A 15,287-nucleotide genomic window follows, 5' to 3' on the forward strand; every position below is an offset into this window, starting at 1 on the left:
ATGTGCGCACCAGAGGGCGATGTGAAGCTTTCCTGTAGCTTTGCAGGGTTCCTTGTATCCTGGTATTCAGCCTCTGGTGACATTTATTAGGTTTCTGGATGAGGAGCTTCCTGACAATCTGCTCACCTGTGACAGCTCCTTGAGAAGGTTTGGAAGCAGAGACATAACCTTAAGTTTCTGGGCCTCTATGTAAAATTTAGAACAAGGCCAGCACTTACTATTGCCATTGTCTTGTTATGTGGTGTAGGGTCTATGGATTCATCCAGGCACTAGGGTTTGTACTACTTGCCAACAATGAGGGAGCTTTGTCTTTCATCACCTCCATCAATTTGAGCTATTTTTATTCTTTATTACTCACTGATTCCAGCACAGTTGGAATTTTTTCTCTAGCCCCCACCATTCCTGAGCAATCAGTGCAGAAAGGTTTGGTATTCTAATTAGACTCCCTAATGTCAAGTGGGTGGGAGCAAACAAGGGGGCGTGATTGTGTGCTCTGCTTCTGATTGGAGCTCCGAGTCACGCCCCCTTGCCTGATTCTACCTGACACCACCTATGTGACATTAGGGAGTTAGTCAGTGTAGCGGTGCCTCTTAAAAGATCAAGAGTTTGGTGAAGGTGATGAAAGTTCCTCTTTCAAAGACCCAATAAGGCCCCATAACAAATCTGGGAATTTAGTAGAAAAGCAGGAATCCTTCACCTGGTTCTCAGCTTGGCAATACCTGAGGGCGGGGCATAAAATGAGGCGGGCATTAAGATAGAATTCTACTGCAACAAGCCGCCTCCCAAAGCCCCGCCCTCTTCCCCAGACTTAATGATTCACATGCTTTAGCACTGGAGGGGGGACAGAAGAGGCTTCATGGGACAGAAGAGGCCTCATGGGACAGAAGAGGCCTCATGGGACAGATCTGATTTTTGGGCAGGATGAAGGAAGACAAGGATATCGCGGTCAGTGTTACTTGTATTTCCATTTAATATAACAAGAAAGCAAAACAACAGTTTCCCAAAAAGACTGAACTTTATTTGTCAATCCCGTCTTCACTCGTCGTCGCAAAGCTCGCAGCGAATCCTCGTAGAAACCTGGGCCTGGCGTTAGTATCGCTCCCAGATATGTTTACATACTGTATATACAGAAATAGGTCTATGTATATCAAAGTACACTTGTTTTATATAGAACATAGCAGCATATCAAATATGGATCCGATCCCGCCCGACAACCAGGTCACTTACTTAGAATTGTCAGGAAATCTTTGTTCAAAGTTCTGCGTTATTTAAAGGGGCACCTGCCGTCTACGGGGGGGGGGGGGGGGGGCTTGTCCAAAATGATAAAATCAGAGATGAGGGTCTTAGTGCTGGGAACCATCATGGGGGTCTTGATGGCTTCATTGTATGGATGGCCATAGTAATGAATGAAACGCTGGCACAACCACCTCTCCATTCAAATGGGCTCAGGATGGGTGGGGGTCCGACTGCTGGGATAGGGTATATGTTTAATTTGTGGTACAATCCCTTTAAATACATAGCTGTTGGTTGTGACGCCCACCGATCCTGACATTGGGGCCCTCTGTGTCCTATATTAATGGGGCGGCAGTGTTCCAGTCAATTCTATGGAGTGAATAGAATTCAAGATGAATGGAGCAGCCGTGCATAGCTAAGACCCGTACATATAAGACACAGGGCACCCCCGTTCTCACGATTGGGGGGAGGTCCCAACAGTCATACACCCACCAATCAGATACTTCATAAGGAACTGACCCACCACTAGAGGGAGCTTACAAGTTTGTTTCTCTGAATGCAATGTACAACTAGTAGTCCTTAAAGGGAATGTGTCACTAGAAAATTATCTGTTTTAAAAAAAAAATTCACGTCACTCTATTCTTTAAAAAAAAAGGATTATATTGTAGTATTTTAACTCTGGCCACTAAGCCTAAAAATAGACTGACACTTGTCAATTCTGTAGCAGCATTCACCTCATTGACATGATAGATAGCATTACAATAGAAGATAGCGCGTCTATGTTCTTCTTACACAAAGCATGTCTAAAAAAAAACTCTCCCACAGACTCTGACTCTAGTGACTCTGCTGTAAAGCAGATCACTAAATGCTGTGAATAGAGCAGAATAGAAGAAAGAAATCTATAGAAATCACAAAATAAAAAGAGATGAGAAAAATCTGGCTTTATTAAATAAATTATTAGAAAAATTAGTGACATGGCTTACAAGCTCCCCCTAGTGGTGACGGCGGGCAGACAGAATTTTATCATATACTGCTATGGCTATCAGAAAAATGATATATTAAGAAATGAATCTGCGCAGAATGGAGGGGCCATACGATGGATATTCACTTTGGATTGGTTGACAAATCGCCCCCCATCCCATGTGGACGACAGGTGCCCCGTGGTCAAAAAAGAACCATCAATACATAAAATATACACGTGAAGGTGTCCCAATACGCACAGCATTGTGTTCAAAGTGGAACATTCAACAGTAAATTGGGTGATATCATAACACGTCTCTTCACCAGTAAATCACTGACAACAGTTCGTACGGCATAAACTACCAAATAAAATAACAGAAAATAGCTTCATTTTTATTTATTTTTTTTGTCCACATATATTTTCTCTCATAGACACCCTGCGTTCTTCTCGCAGTTTTTTTTTTCTCCATATAAAATTATATATATACAATTATTTGCCTATTTATATATCTCTCTTAAATCTGTGCATGCACACACAGGCAGCTAGTCACATGCACACGCGTGCACACTCACACGCACTCACGCATCGACGCACGCACGCACTTTTTTATTGCAGACTCCCTCGTTGCTCTGTATCATGTGCAGGACACAGTCGTAGGGGCAGAGTTGACGACAGTAAGTAGGGATTAGGGTAGGCTGGTGGTCAGTAGGGTCATGTGACGTCTCTACGACGTTGGTAAATGGGGACTGTAAAAGCTAGAATTTAGGTTTCTCATGAAACTTTGAGGTACTCATCATCCCACCAGTCAGGAGGTACATTCATTGTGACTGTCTAATTTCCATCTGTACCCTTATAGAGCGTGAGATATTAAAAATTCAATTTAAAATTTTTTAAAAATATAAAAAATTGAGCTTAAAGGGGGTATGTCACCAGAACCAGCATATCAATCTAGCCTCACAGATTGATAGGATACGGTTACCTGAATCAAACGGTGTTTTTCCCTTGTGAATCGGAGCCTCCGTTGCGGAGATATCGCTGTTTTCGTCGATATGAAATGAGCTCAAGGAAGCAGCCATTGCTCTAGACTCATTTGCATATGGACATAAAGTGCGATATCTCAGAATCGGAGACTCCGATTCACAAGGGGAAACCGCTATTTGATTCAGGTGACCTTAACCTATCTATCTGTGGGGCTGGTTTAATATGCTCGGTATTGGTGAAACACTCCCTTTAAGCTTCATTTTTGATATTTTTTTTAAAAAAAGGAAGGCAGACAAAAATTGGACAGTCATAATGAATGCACCTCCTGACTGCAGGGACGATGAGCTCCTCACATTTTTGAGAGAAAGCTAAATTCTAGGTTTTATAGTCCCCAAATAGAACAGGGATCTCTAATATGTAACTTTTTCTAACTTACTAGGCTCCTTCTGTATCAAACATTTGATTGGCCAAGAGATCTACTCAGGGGTGGGGAAAAAATAAAGCAGGGGTGTGGCTAGGGGCTGGCAGTGCTTCTATATTAGGTGTCAGGTGATACAGAGGGCACCAATGGGAAGCCTGGCAGGAGTGATCAGAACTAAATGTTTGCCCTGGGTGTATAAATGCTTAGCTATGTCTATGACGGAAAGCCCTTTATTACTTCTACCCTTGAGAGGCATCTTGGTTTTCCAGTATGCAAAAATAAAAAATTTGTAATATATTTACCCTACTACCGATTCCTCTCTAGTCTTGGTCATCCCATTGCTCCTGCTTTGCCCCCATGCATGTTAAAGTGACGGCCATACTGAAAACATGACAGGTGACCATGACATCCAATCATGAAATTCTGTCCAATGTGACGTCAGCGCTAAGGCCAATGATTGGCAGCTTTGGGTCATGTGATCTATGTATGGCAGTGTATCTGCTGCATAATAAATGGTTGTCTCCATGTAAAGCACTGCTCAGCCAGCTCCTAAGAGGTCACAAATGTTTGGGGTTTTCTTTAATACAACGTCCTCTTGTGGGTGCCTGTCCATCTATTATATTTAAAGGGGATATTTCATCACCTCCACCTCTTTGCACCCTCCAATAGACATTACTCTGCTGATTCCAGCACAGTTGGAATTTTTTCTCTAGCCCCCACCGTTCTGGAGCAATTGGTGCTGCTAAGTAAGCACTCTACTATCAGGTGGGCGGTCCCACACTATCTGCTTCCCCCTTGGACCGCCCACCTCACAGTAGAAAGCCTTGTTAGTGAAACTTACATTATTGATTGCTCAGGAACGGTGGGGGCTAGAGAAAAAATTCCAACTGCCCTGGAAACAGTGAAGAGATGACTATTGAAGGATGCAAAGAACTAGAGTTGGTGAAGGGTATATTCATTATACAAATTTACTCCCGTTTCTGCCTCTGTTCCTTGTCCTTGTTACAATATGGACATTGATTTTGGAAATTTGTGTAATACCGACCCTACGATGGGCACGTAGATACTATTTTTTATCATTTCAAACTACACAGTATATTAGGATATTACACATGGTGGACACATCGATTTTATCCACTCAATTTTCCATCCTCCTGTTACATAATTTTTTTTTTCATCGACACCCAAGCCAATTCTGAATACATTTACAGTATTTTCTAGTCACAAAATTTTTCAAAAATTTATCTTATTCTCAATTCTTTTAGTCCTAAAAATAAAATAGGAGAAAATTGGAGAAATTGCTTTACAGTAATGAGATGTAAAAGGGTAGACACTGGTGTGGAAACGTGGAAACTTGAGGGTTGACTACCGGGAAATGACCCGGAAGAAACCTGCTTAAAAGGGGTTAGGCAAGTGGGTCTGCTTCTGATTCTGGAAACAGCACCACTATTGTGTAGAGGCTGCATCTGGTATTACACTTTAACTCTTGTCAAGTTTATACTGCAGTTCCAGACCTAGCCTACAGACAGGAGTGGCGCTGTTTTTGGAACAGAATTTTTTTTTCCAGTGTTATATAACCCCTTTAAGTTTCGCATTTGCTTTAGCTGAGACATGAAGCTGATCACACGCGGGATGGCTCTTTTATAGACATTTGTAGGTTTTAGTGCAGGGATATAACAAAATTCTGGACGATATTTGAAGGGCCTATATACGAGGGTAAATTTTCATTTTCTGGGGATTTTTTTTTTGCTTCTGGGTGGACTTTGATGGACTTAAAGGAGAACTCCAAGCAAAAATCAAAAATAATCCATCGTATAGTGCGGTATGTGTTCATCACTTAAATACTGTAAAAAGTTTCTGGAATTTACTGTTACAATATGGTTTCTAGATTTTAGAAACTTGTTGCTCCATGACACATATACAGCTGGAGGGTCAGACTCCACCCCTGCTTAAGTCATTCCCAAAGACATTGGTTGTTAGATGCATATCGTCACGTGACATCAAAGCTCCACCCACAGTGTTACATTTTAGAACATGACGATAGACATTAGAATTTGTGATATTTTCTACTACAACATGGTTTCCCATAGCCCAATCTTTCTTCAAATCTGTCACAGCTCCACCCCTGCTTATCTTATGTCCTACAGTTGATTGGTACATAAAGTCATGTGATAACAAAGCTCCACCGGCTATAGCAGGTATAGTGGTATTTGGAAACCCTATTGTTACAATTAGAGACCTGGGTTTAATATGAAGTTTCAAAAAACCTCAGAGCCTGATCCAGTGTCTTTAGACCTCCTCAGGCCTTTTCTGTGATGTCATAGGCCCCGGTGGAACACTAAAGGCCTCGGCGGTCACATGGGGAGCGCCAACATCATGAAACTTGATGGTTTGCTCCACATGGTCCCAGGTTTCAGTGATTCCCCAGGGTCTGTGATGTCACATAAGAGGCCAGAATCTGTCCAAAGAGGACCAAAGATACTGGGAAACGTACACCACGAGGGAGCCCAGGAGAGGTGCGGGAAAGTGAGTAGCAGTGTCTATTGTTTTACCACACCACCATTTATAATAAAAGCGCTTTCCGTAAACTAAACTAGAGGGCAAAACGCACCAATATTTGCAAAATTAATCTCGTAAGGTTAATACATCTCTAGTCATACATTGTAGCAGCTCATGGTTCCATGACACACCTTCCTGCATCCGACTCCACCCCTGCTTAAGTCATTCTCCTTTCCCTACATTGTCATTGGTTGGCAAGAGTATAAGCTCCACCCATAATACATTAACATGTAGAAATTGTGTGATGTAACAAAATATTTAAGCAATTCCATCGTCCAATTTGTAAGTTCTATCATGACTGGATATCTCAAGTGGGTGGGCAGTATAACAAGCCACGAGTGGAGTTCCCCTTTAAGTAAGTGATCATCCCATAGCATGTGTGTGACCAGCTTTAGGTGCCTCGTGGCTAAGTTATAAGACACAATATGGTTATGTAGCACATCTCCCTGACCATCCATCCACCTGAAGACCTTGCTCCAAGCTTGGCATGTTGTCTACGCTCTTCGACTCCGACCTCAAGGACACTCTTGATGCTGGATAAGTAAACAAGCACACTCACAATTCATTGCAGCATTTTTATGGAGTAAAATCTAGCGTGCTAAAAATCTACCCACTGTGAACTGTGCATTATTACCAAGGTAAGACTCGCTAGCCGTGCGCCCGTAATGCCACAGCTTGGCGGGAGGCTCTGAGAAGATCTCGGCTCATCTTATATCCTGTAGTTTACTGTACTAGTGGTGCTGCCGCTAAATCCCTGAAGAAGAGGGAAGAGGCAATTTATTCCTGAAGTTGTACAGCACTTTTCTTTGGTTTTATCCCTGGGATTTTTTTTATCAGAATTTGTCTCAGCATGTAGCAGGACTCGATGGTGGTGAGAAAGGCTTTCCAGTCAGTATGTTGTCTCCAGATATCACAAAAAACTACATTTATTAAGCTTATTCAGGGCTACGAGAGCAGCGCTCCCCTATATTCTGTTGGGTAAAGTGCCAACCAGATATACAGGGGTGTAAATAAAGACTCACGGGCCCTCAGCACCGCACCTCCCATGAGGCGACCTGAAGCGACCGCTTCAGGCGGCGCTATGCCAGGGCCCTGGGGGAAAGGGGGCTGTCCTGGACTGGCTTAGCATCACCGTCTCGGCAGCCCAGCAAGGGAAGCGAGCGGTAGATTGGGGAGGCCCCTCACGCTTAGCAGAGAGCAGGTCCTCTCCCGGCTTGCTCTCTGCCTGCTAATGCCGCCCCTTTCTGTCGTCCGCATCAGGCGGCAAAAAAGCTAGGTTCACCCCTGGCGCAAACGCTAAGCTTAGGTCCTCCTGCCAACCATCGGCCACTCCCATAGATGCATTTTTGCAACATTTCCATTTCCTTCTCCATCTGGCCCAGACCACCATGACGTCCTATCATTCCTATAGGCTAACTGTGTCCCCATGCACCAATCAAGTCCCATTTGGTGCCACAGTCTTCCACATGGAGTCCCACCTACACCAACTTCTATGTATACTATGAAAGGGTTAACTTTCTCCTTTCTGACAGTGGAAGGCTGTGTATTATAAATCTTCTCACTCCAATGCACCAAAAGGCAGGGCGAATAATTTTTATGTTGTATCAAGACCTAGTGAACTGTGGAGCTCCTTGGTTTCTGGGCCTCGTGGCAGCTACAACCACCGCAATCTCTATAGCTACACTAGTGTTAACGTGTCACATTCTAGTTGTCATTCATCTAGCGCCTTGGATGGTGACTTGGGGTGACCCTAACCATGAAGTGTGACATTAACTAGTAAGGGTAAGTTCACACGGGGTTTTTTGGTCCAGAACCTGATGCGGAGGCCGCTCCGGACTGGGCCAAAATGAATGGGCCTTGTTGGGAGGGAGAGTCTTCAGGCGGATGTCACGAGGCGACTCCGCTTGAAAGAATGAGCATCTCGCTTCTTTTTTCCAGGAGCAGAAACGGCTCCCAGAATAAAGAACTGACCGTCTCCCATTGATTTCAATGGGAGCTGTCTTTTTGGTCAGGATTTTGAGGCGGATACGGAAAAGTGGAAATGCCCTTTAAGGAGGTCTGATTTACTATAGAGGATGTCCAAGTTTCGTGATATCTACCTCTAACAATCAGCTGCAATCTGTGGGACATCATGGTAGTAGGTGTTCAATTTCCCTGCAGCGCCACCACAGGGAAAATTCTAAAATTACACAAATCCATTCAAATGAATGTGTTGTCTCTGTAATGGACAGAACAGGTCCTCCAGCTGGAAGGACACTCTTTTTAACTGCTCTCCATTCTGAGGATCCTAAAGAGATCCCCTCTATTAACTCAGAATTACCAACCATGGTTCACGAAAATGGGTTTTCTAAGCCGGACGACCCTTTCCATATACTGGAATAGAGGTGACCCTTTCAGAACAAGCAGAGACCTCTCTCTCTTTGGAGGACCAGATTCGGTAATCCGTTCCTTTCCAGTGTAATGCTTCATTTCCCCTGTGGTGGCGCTGCAGGAAAACTGCTCACTTCCTATAAGGATCCTCCACAGATTACATCTGATCACTGGAGGTCTAAGAAGTGGGACTCTCTAAGTTGACCTTATTTTCGGGGACTCTTCTCATAAAAAATGTCCAACGTGGAATGCAACTTTAAAAACTGGTTAATCCATGATGGACTTCTCCTGACTCAGGCCTATGTCCAGCACAGTCTAGGGGAAAGAAGAGGGCCATAAAAAAGCCCCCAAACAACTGAACCTAATAGTGACAACCAGGGGTGAAGCTTCCCCTTTCGCCGCCCGAGGCGAACTACAGAAAGCCGACCCCGCCCCCCCGGAGGAGGAAGCAAAGTGAAGGGGCGTGGCCAAGCGAAGGGGGCGTGGCCAAGCGAGGGGGCGGGGCTTAGTGCCATTCGCAGGCAGAGAGCAGGCACGGAGAAGACCTGCTCTCTGCCTGAGCGTGAGGGGAGGCTGCTGGAGCAACGCTGCTCCAGTGGCCTCCCCAAACCACCGCTCGGTGCTAAGCCAGTCCAGGACAGCTTGTCCTGGACTGGCTTAGGTAATCAAAAATGCCGCCCTCCCTGGGGTCCTGACATAGCGCCGCCTAAAGCGCTTGCTTCAGGTCGCCTCATGGGAGGTGCGGCGCTGGTGACAACACACAGACTGGTCAATGATCTCACCATAAAGTCTAAGTCATCAGTAGTGCAGACTCGCAAAAATATTGAAATACTAAAGGAAAAACCTATCGGTTAAGAGAGAAAATTTCCTACTATCCCTCGAAAGTTTTTGGGAGATAATGCACAGTAGACAGTGCCTAGAACGGTGGGAAGTATCTTAAAGATTGCTAGATTTCACTGCACAGCAGAACTCCCATTGCTAGCCAATATGGCTAAATTAACTCATGAATCCAAGTCACTTTGACCTTTCTTTCCGTGAGTCCTAAAGGATTAAGGACTGGTAACAGTCACAACACTGCACTTCCCCTTTGACTGCCCAGCGGTACATTATAAGAATATAATACACCTTTCGGACCGGCAGTCAGAGGGAGGTAAAGGCGTAAGGGAAAAAAAACAGACATATAGCATCATTGGCGGCATAACAAACTGTATACCATAAAGGTTTCATCTGCAGTTAGATTACAGCAAGCACTTGAGACACCTTTTTTTTTTGAGTCCTCCAGGGTTGTCTTGAATGGAGTTGTAGTCAATGGTCCCCGTAGACTCTGTTAGGTCTTTTCCTGATACCATGGGCTGGAGTAGGTAGCACATGCACAGTGAGTAACTAGCTGTGTACACTCAGTCAACCGTCCTTAGATTTCCGTGGACTCTATCCTCTCCAACCTTGAAGGCGTCCAAGGTTTCTTGTCTTCTGCTGGCGGCGTGGTGACCTTTGTGGTCAACTCGCCGATCTTTTGCTCCAGTTGTTGATTTTTTTGATACATCTCCACATAGTTGAGCTGAAGTTGCTTCTGATATTTTATGACTTTTTCCTTCTCTTCTTGCCACGTACGTCTCTCCTCTTCAAAGTCCACCACCTGTTGGTCCCGCTGTTGTCTCTCCACAGCCAACTCCATCTGGAGCTTCTCTATATCCATCTTAAGGGTGCCCACACTGTCCTCGTTCTGACGTTTCATCTTGGCCTCATCGCTCTCACACGCTAGAGTGTCCCTCAGTTTTTCGTTGAGGTCCATGGTGTACGGGTTCTGGCCAATATCTGACAAGGTCTCCTTCAAACCTGCTATCTCCTGTTCGCATTGATTGAGCTTCTCCTTCATTTGCTGGGCCTCGCTTTGCTTTCTTTGCATTTCGTTCTCGCAGATCTCCAGACTGACACTTTTTGAGCTGTAGGAATCTTTAATGGAGATGATCTGCTCCTCTTTTTCCCGTAGCAAGGCCTTGACTTCTTTCAACTGTGTTCTAAGGCCAACGATCTCATTGAGTTTTTGAGAAATGTCTGCCTGGGCATCTTTCAATTGCTGCTTCAGAAGTGAGATCTCCCCAGCTTTTTGACAAACCTGCAAAGAAAAGCTTACATGTTTAAGTTGCTGGGACGAAACAAAAATTTTGGAGTAGAAAATATGGAAGAATCCAACTTTTTTACAATTTTTTTTTGCCCCCCAGGCTTTTAAATGGCCTATATGTCCTGTAGAGAGCGCCTTCATTCAGACTGTGGACGCAGATGTTATGGGGTCATTGAAAGTGCACAGTAAGGGTATGTTCACACGGAGGAATTCGGCACTAAATTGGAGGAAGACTCCGTCTTATAAAAAGCTCCAAATTCCGCCTGAAACCAACCTCTAATTATTTCATTGGGAGACAGATTTTGACGCAAATTGGACAAGCAGAAAAGTCATTTTCAGATTGCTGAAGCTGAATTTTCAGCTAGTTAAACTTCTGCCATGTGAACAACCCCTTAAAGGGATCCTATCTTTTAAACACATTTTTTTCTCCCTAACATGTCGGAATAGCCTTAAGAAAGGCTATTCGTTTCCTACCTTTCCTTTTCTTCTCCGCGCCAATGTTCACCTGTAATCCCGGTTTTTCTCGGTATGTAAATGAGCTCTCTTGCAGCACTGGGGGCGGCCCCAGTGCTCAAACAGCACTGGGGGAGACCCCAATGCTGCAAGAGAACTCTCCAGCTCCGCCTCCATCTTCTTCTGCAACAAGGTTTTCACCACGTCTTCTTCCGGTGGTGTCTTCTAATTTCTAGGCCTCGGGCCTAGGGCAAGCCAACTGCGCATGCCCGCCGACCATATGAAAAATGGCCGCTTCCACAGTACTGTAAGCAGCCATTTTCTCTTGCAGCAATGAAGCTGCCCCAAGTGCTGTTTGAGCGCTGGGGCCCGCCCCCAGTGCTGCGAGAGAGCTCATTTACATACCGAGAAAACCGGGATTGCAGGCGAACCGCAGCGTGGAGAAGACAAGAAAAAGGTAGGAGACGAATAGCCTTTCTTAAGGCTATTCTGACTTGTTAGGGACAAAAAAAATGTGTTTAAAAGATAGGAACCCTTTAAAGGAAACCTGTCAGGCCCTTGGGGACCACTCAACTGCCAAAATGTCATTGAGCATCTGGGGCTTAAGGTCCTGAACTTCTGAAACCTACGGCCAAGCCGGTATGCTTAGTAACCAAAGGTTGAAGATCACAGATGCCCACTGAGGGACTTCGGCGCATGCGCATGGCACGCAGAGAAGACGAGGTCAGTAGATCTCACTTCAATGCAATGCAGGTGTACTCTTGTATTGTCATTGCGTGCAATTCGCTTGCACCAGAGTCTCTTAGTGGTCTCATCTGTGCCTAAGACTGCTCATTGCTAAGTACAACGGCATGTGGATGGTCTAGTGGCCCCAAACAGGATGACAGGTTCCCTTTAAATAATACAAAAAATTCTATTATTGCCATTGATATACATGGGTATCTTTTTCTGTTTATTGGCTTTCCATCAATGGGCTTCACTAACCGCTGCTCAGCTCTGACCTGGGCATGTCTGATGATGTCACGCCGCCCCCAGCTTATTTCACTCCCAGGTGCAGTGTGACATCATCAGACATGCTTAGTACAGTGTGAGAGATGTCAGTCAACTAGCGGGAGCAGCAGTTAGCAGCAGCAGATAGTGAAGCCCAATGATGGAAAACCCTGCCCATAAAGCCTTTTTTCTGCTCATTTGCATAGGGATTTTTTTTTTACAAGGATGGAGCGTAGGTCCTGAATAAGAAATACATCATTGTAAACTGTGCTGACAGCCCTACAAGGTACCGAGACTCCATTTAATGTCTTTATTAGAGATGAGCGAGTAGTACTCGATCGGGTAGGTATTCGATCCAATACTACGGTATTCGAAATACTCGTACTCGATCGAGTACCACTCACTGTTCGAATGGAAAAGTTTGATGCAGAACCAGCATTGATTGGCCGAATGCTATACAGTCAGCCAATCAACGCTGGTTCTTCTCGTACCTTTAGAAGTCTTCTCCATGCAGCGTCCCCGCGGCGTCTTCCGGCTCTGAATTCACTCTGCCAGGCATCGGGCCTGGGCAGAGTCGACTGCGCATGTCCACTTGTAGTGCGGGCATGCGCAGTCGGCTCTACCCTGGCCCGATGCCTGGCAGAGTGAATGAAGAGCCGGAAGACGCCGCAGGGACGCTGCACGGAGAAGACTTCTCGGAGGAGCCAGCCCGACCCTCACTCGTGGACTTGGTAAGTATAATTTGATCGAATGTTGCCTACCCCTGAAACGAGCATTTTCCCCCCATAGAGTATAATAGGGTTCGATATTCGATTTGAGTAGTCGAATATTGAGGGGCTACTCGAAACGAATATCGAATCTCGAACATTTTGCTGTTCGCTCATCTCTAGTCTTTATGCCTAGACGGCCTATGCTGTCATCTTACCTCCCACTTGGTTTCCTCGATCTTCGGGAGGAACTCTGACTGCTCCTTCTTAAAGATCATGCACTTCTTCTCCAATTCCTCCCTTTCCTGAAGCAACTGCGCGACGTCGTCTTGAAACTTCTTCTTTTCTTGCTGGAGCTTAAATATCTGCAGCTGTAACGCTTGTTGGGCGCGTTGTGCTTTCTTGGACACTTGCTGAAGCTTGTTGGCATAATTCTGTCTCAGATCTTCCATTTCCCGCTCCCAGATCTTCTGCTTCTCTTCAAAGACTTGAAAAATAGCAGCCTCGCTTTTGTCTAGGTTCCTCTTCATCTGTATCACCTCTTGCTCCTTTTCCCAGAGACGATCCTCCAGGTCTTGAATGATGTCATCGCTTGAGGGTGAATGGAAAGGCAAGGTCTCGTTGAGATGGTTCAGTCGGCTAAAAGAAGAGGTGCTTTTGCTGGAAGATCGGCCACTATCTGAGGTAGAAATTCCATTATAACCTACTATATTCTTCTCTACATAGGTAGTCCCAATGCGATTTATATGGCTTGTTGACGCGCTCATTGGGCCAACATGCTGGCTGTAACCAGTCCCATACGTTGGTAGGCTGGTCAATGAATTACGACCAGAATCAGATAGACCTCCCACCTGGTTGGAAGATCTATTGTGGCTGCTCTTCTCCAAACTGCTTTTTAAGACAGATTGACTGTTCCCGTGACTCGAGCCCTTTCGATTCTCAGTGACTCCATTGTTCACTGGTGGACATAAGTTCTGCATGGAATGGAAATTCTTAGGGACCACTGGTTTAAAGGCAGAGGGTCTCACCAAAGGCTCATTGCTCTGTAAAATCAGAAAGTAACACAAACAGGACAATGATATAATGGTTGTCACTGGATAACAAAATATCTTCTAAACTTGCCCCAAAAAAACTGTTCAGTATTAGAGACGAGCGAACACTGTTCGGATCAGCCGTTCCGAACAGCACGCTCCCATAGAAATGAATGGAAGCACCTGGCATGGCGACCGGCCGCCGGCAAAGTGTACGTGCCAGGTGCTTCCATTCATTTCTATGGGAGCGTGCTGTTTGGAACGGCTGATCCGAACAGTGTTCGCTCATCTCTATTCAGTATCCATGGTCCAGTGTATAGTTCACTAAGGCCAGGAAACCGAAGGACATGAAAACGTTACCTATACCAAGTAGACCGTGTACTTTGTGCAAATGTGACAGGGTTAAAGGGGCTCTATCAGCAGAATTTTGCATGCGCCGGATTTGAACCGTCGGAAGAAGACGACGATGAAGCCGGAGAAGAGCCCAGGACCGGAGGGTGTCACCGAAAGAAGAAGAAAGAAGAGGAAGGCGTGCCAGAAGATGACGTTGGATCGTGCATCACCACCCACAGTACACGATAAGTATAATTAGCATATTTGTTTTTAGAGTTTTATTTTAAAACGAGGGGGGGGGGGGTGTTAAAATAAGATTAGCGGTGCCTGAATACCCTTATAAAAGGCTATTCACACATATGTGAGGCTCATATAGCATCATTTTTCTGATAGAGCCCCTTTAACTCTGCCACATTTGTACAATAATAGGGAGTTAAATGACTTTTTATATCATAATCCACATAAAAATTTACATTACTTATCCTGAGTTACATCCTGTATTATACTCCAGAGCTGCGCTCACTATTCTGCTGGTACAGTCACTGTGTACATACATTACATTACTTATCCTGTATTATACTCCAGAGCTGCGCTCACTATTCTGCTGGTGCAGTTACTGTGTACACACATTACATTACTTATCCTGTACTGATCCTGAGTTACATCCTGTATTATACTCCAGAGCTGCACTCACTATTCTGCTGGTGCAGTCACTGTGTACATACATTACATTACTTATCCTGTACTGATCCTGAGTTACATCCTGTATTATACTCCAGAGCTGCACTCACTATTCTGCTGGTACAGTCACTGTGTACATACATTACATTACTTATCCTGTATTATACTCCAGAGCTGCGCTCACTATTCTGCTGGTGCAGTCACTGTGTACATACATTACATTACTTATCCTGTACTGATCCTGAGTTACATCCTGTATTATACTCCAGAGCTGCGCTCACTATTCTGCTGGTACAGTCACTGTGTACATACATTACATTACTTATCCTCTATTATACTCCAGAGCTGCACTCACTATTCTGCTGGTGCAGTCACTGTGTACATACATTACATTACTTATCCTGTACTTATCCTGAGTTACATCCTGTATTATACTCCAGAGCTG

The 15,287-nt window shown here is 44.9% G+C and overlaps 1 protein-coding gene across 3 annotated transcripts in view; it reads right to left on the bottom strand.

Moving 5' to 3' along the window:
• Nucleotides 1-9,281: 9,281 nt before the first annotated feature.
• LZTS3 (leucine zipper tumor suppressor family member 3) overlaps nt 9,282-15,287 on the bottom strand; it is a 94,253-nt gene continuing 88,247 nt past the window's right edge. For all 3 annotated transcript variants that reach the window (XM_075261764.1, XM_075261763.1, XM_075261765.1), the window contains exons 3-4: nt 13,016-13,840; nt 9,282-10,641 (exon numbers count right to left, since the gene is read on the bottom strand). In XM_075261764.1, coding sequence (XP_075117865.1) covers nt 9,937-10,641; nt 13,016-13,840 — 1,530 coding nt within the window. In that variant the 3' untranslated portion in view covers nt 9,282-9,936. The remainder of the gene's footprint in view (nt 10,642-13,015; nt 13,841-15,287) is intronic.

This window comes from Leptodactylus fuscus, chromosome 1 (assembly GCF_031893055.1).
Source record: "Leptodactylus fuscus isolate aLepFus1 chromosome 1, aLepFus1.hap2, whole genome shotgun sequence".
NCBI classification, from domain to species: Eukaryota; Metazoa; Chordata; class Amphibia; order Anura; family Leptodactylidae; genus Leptodactylus; species Leptodactylus fuscus.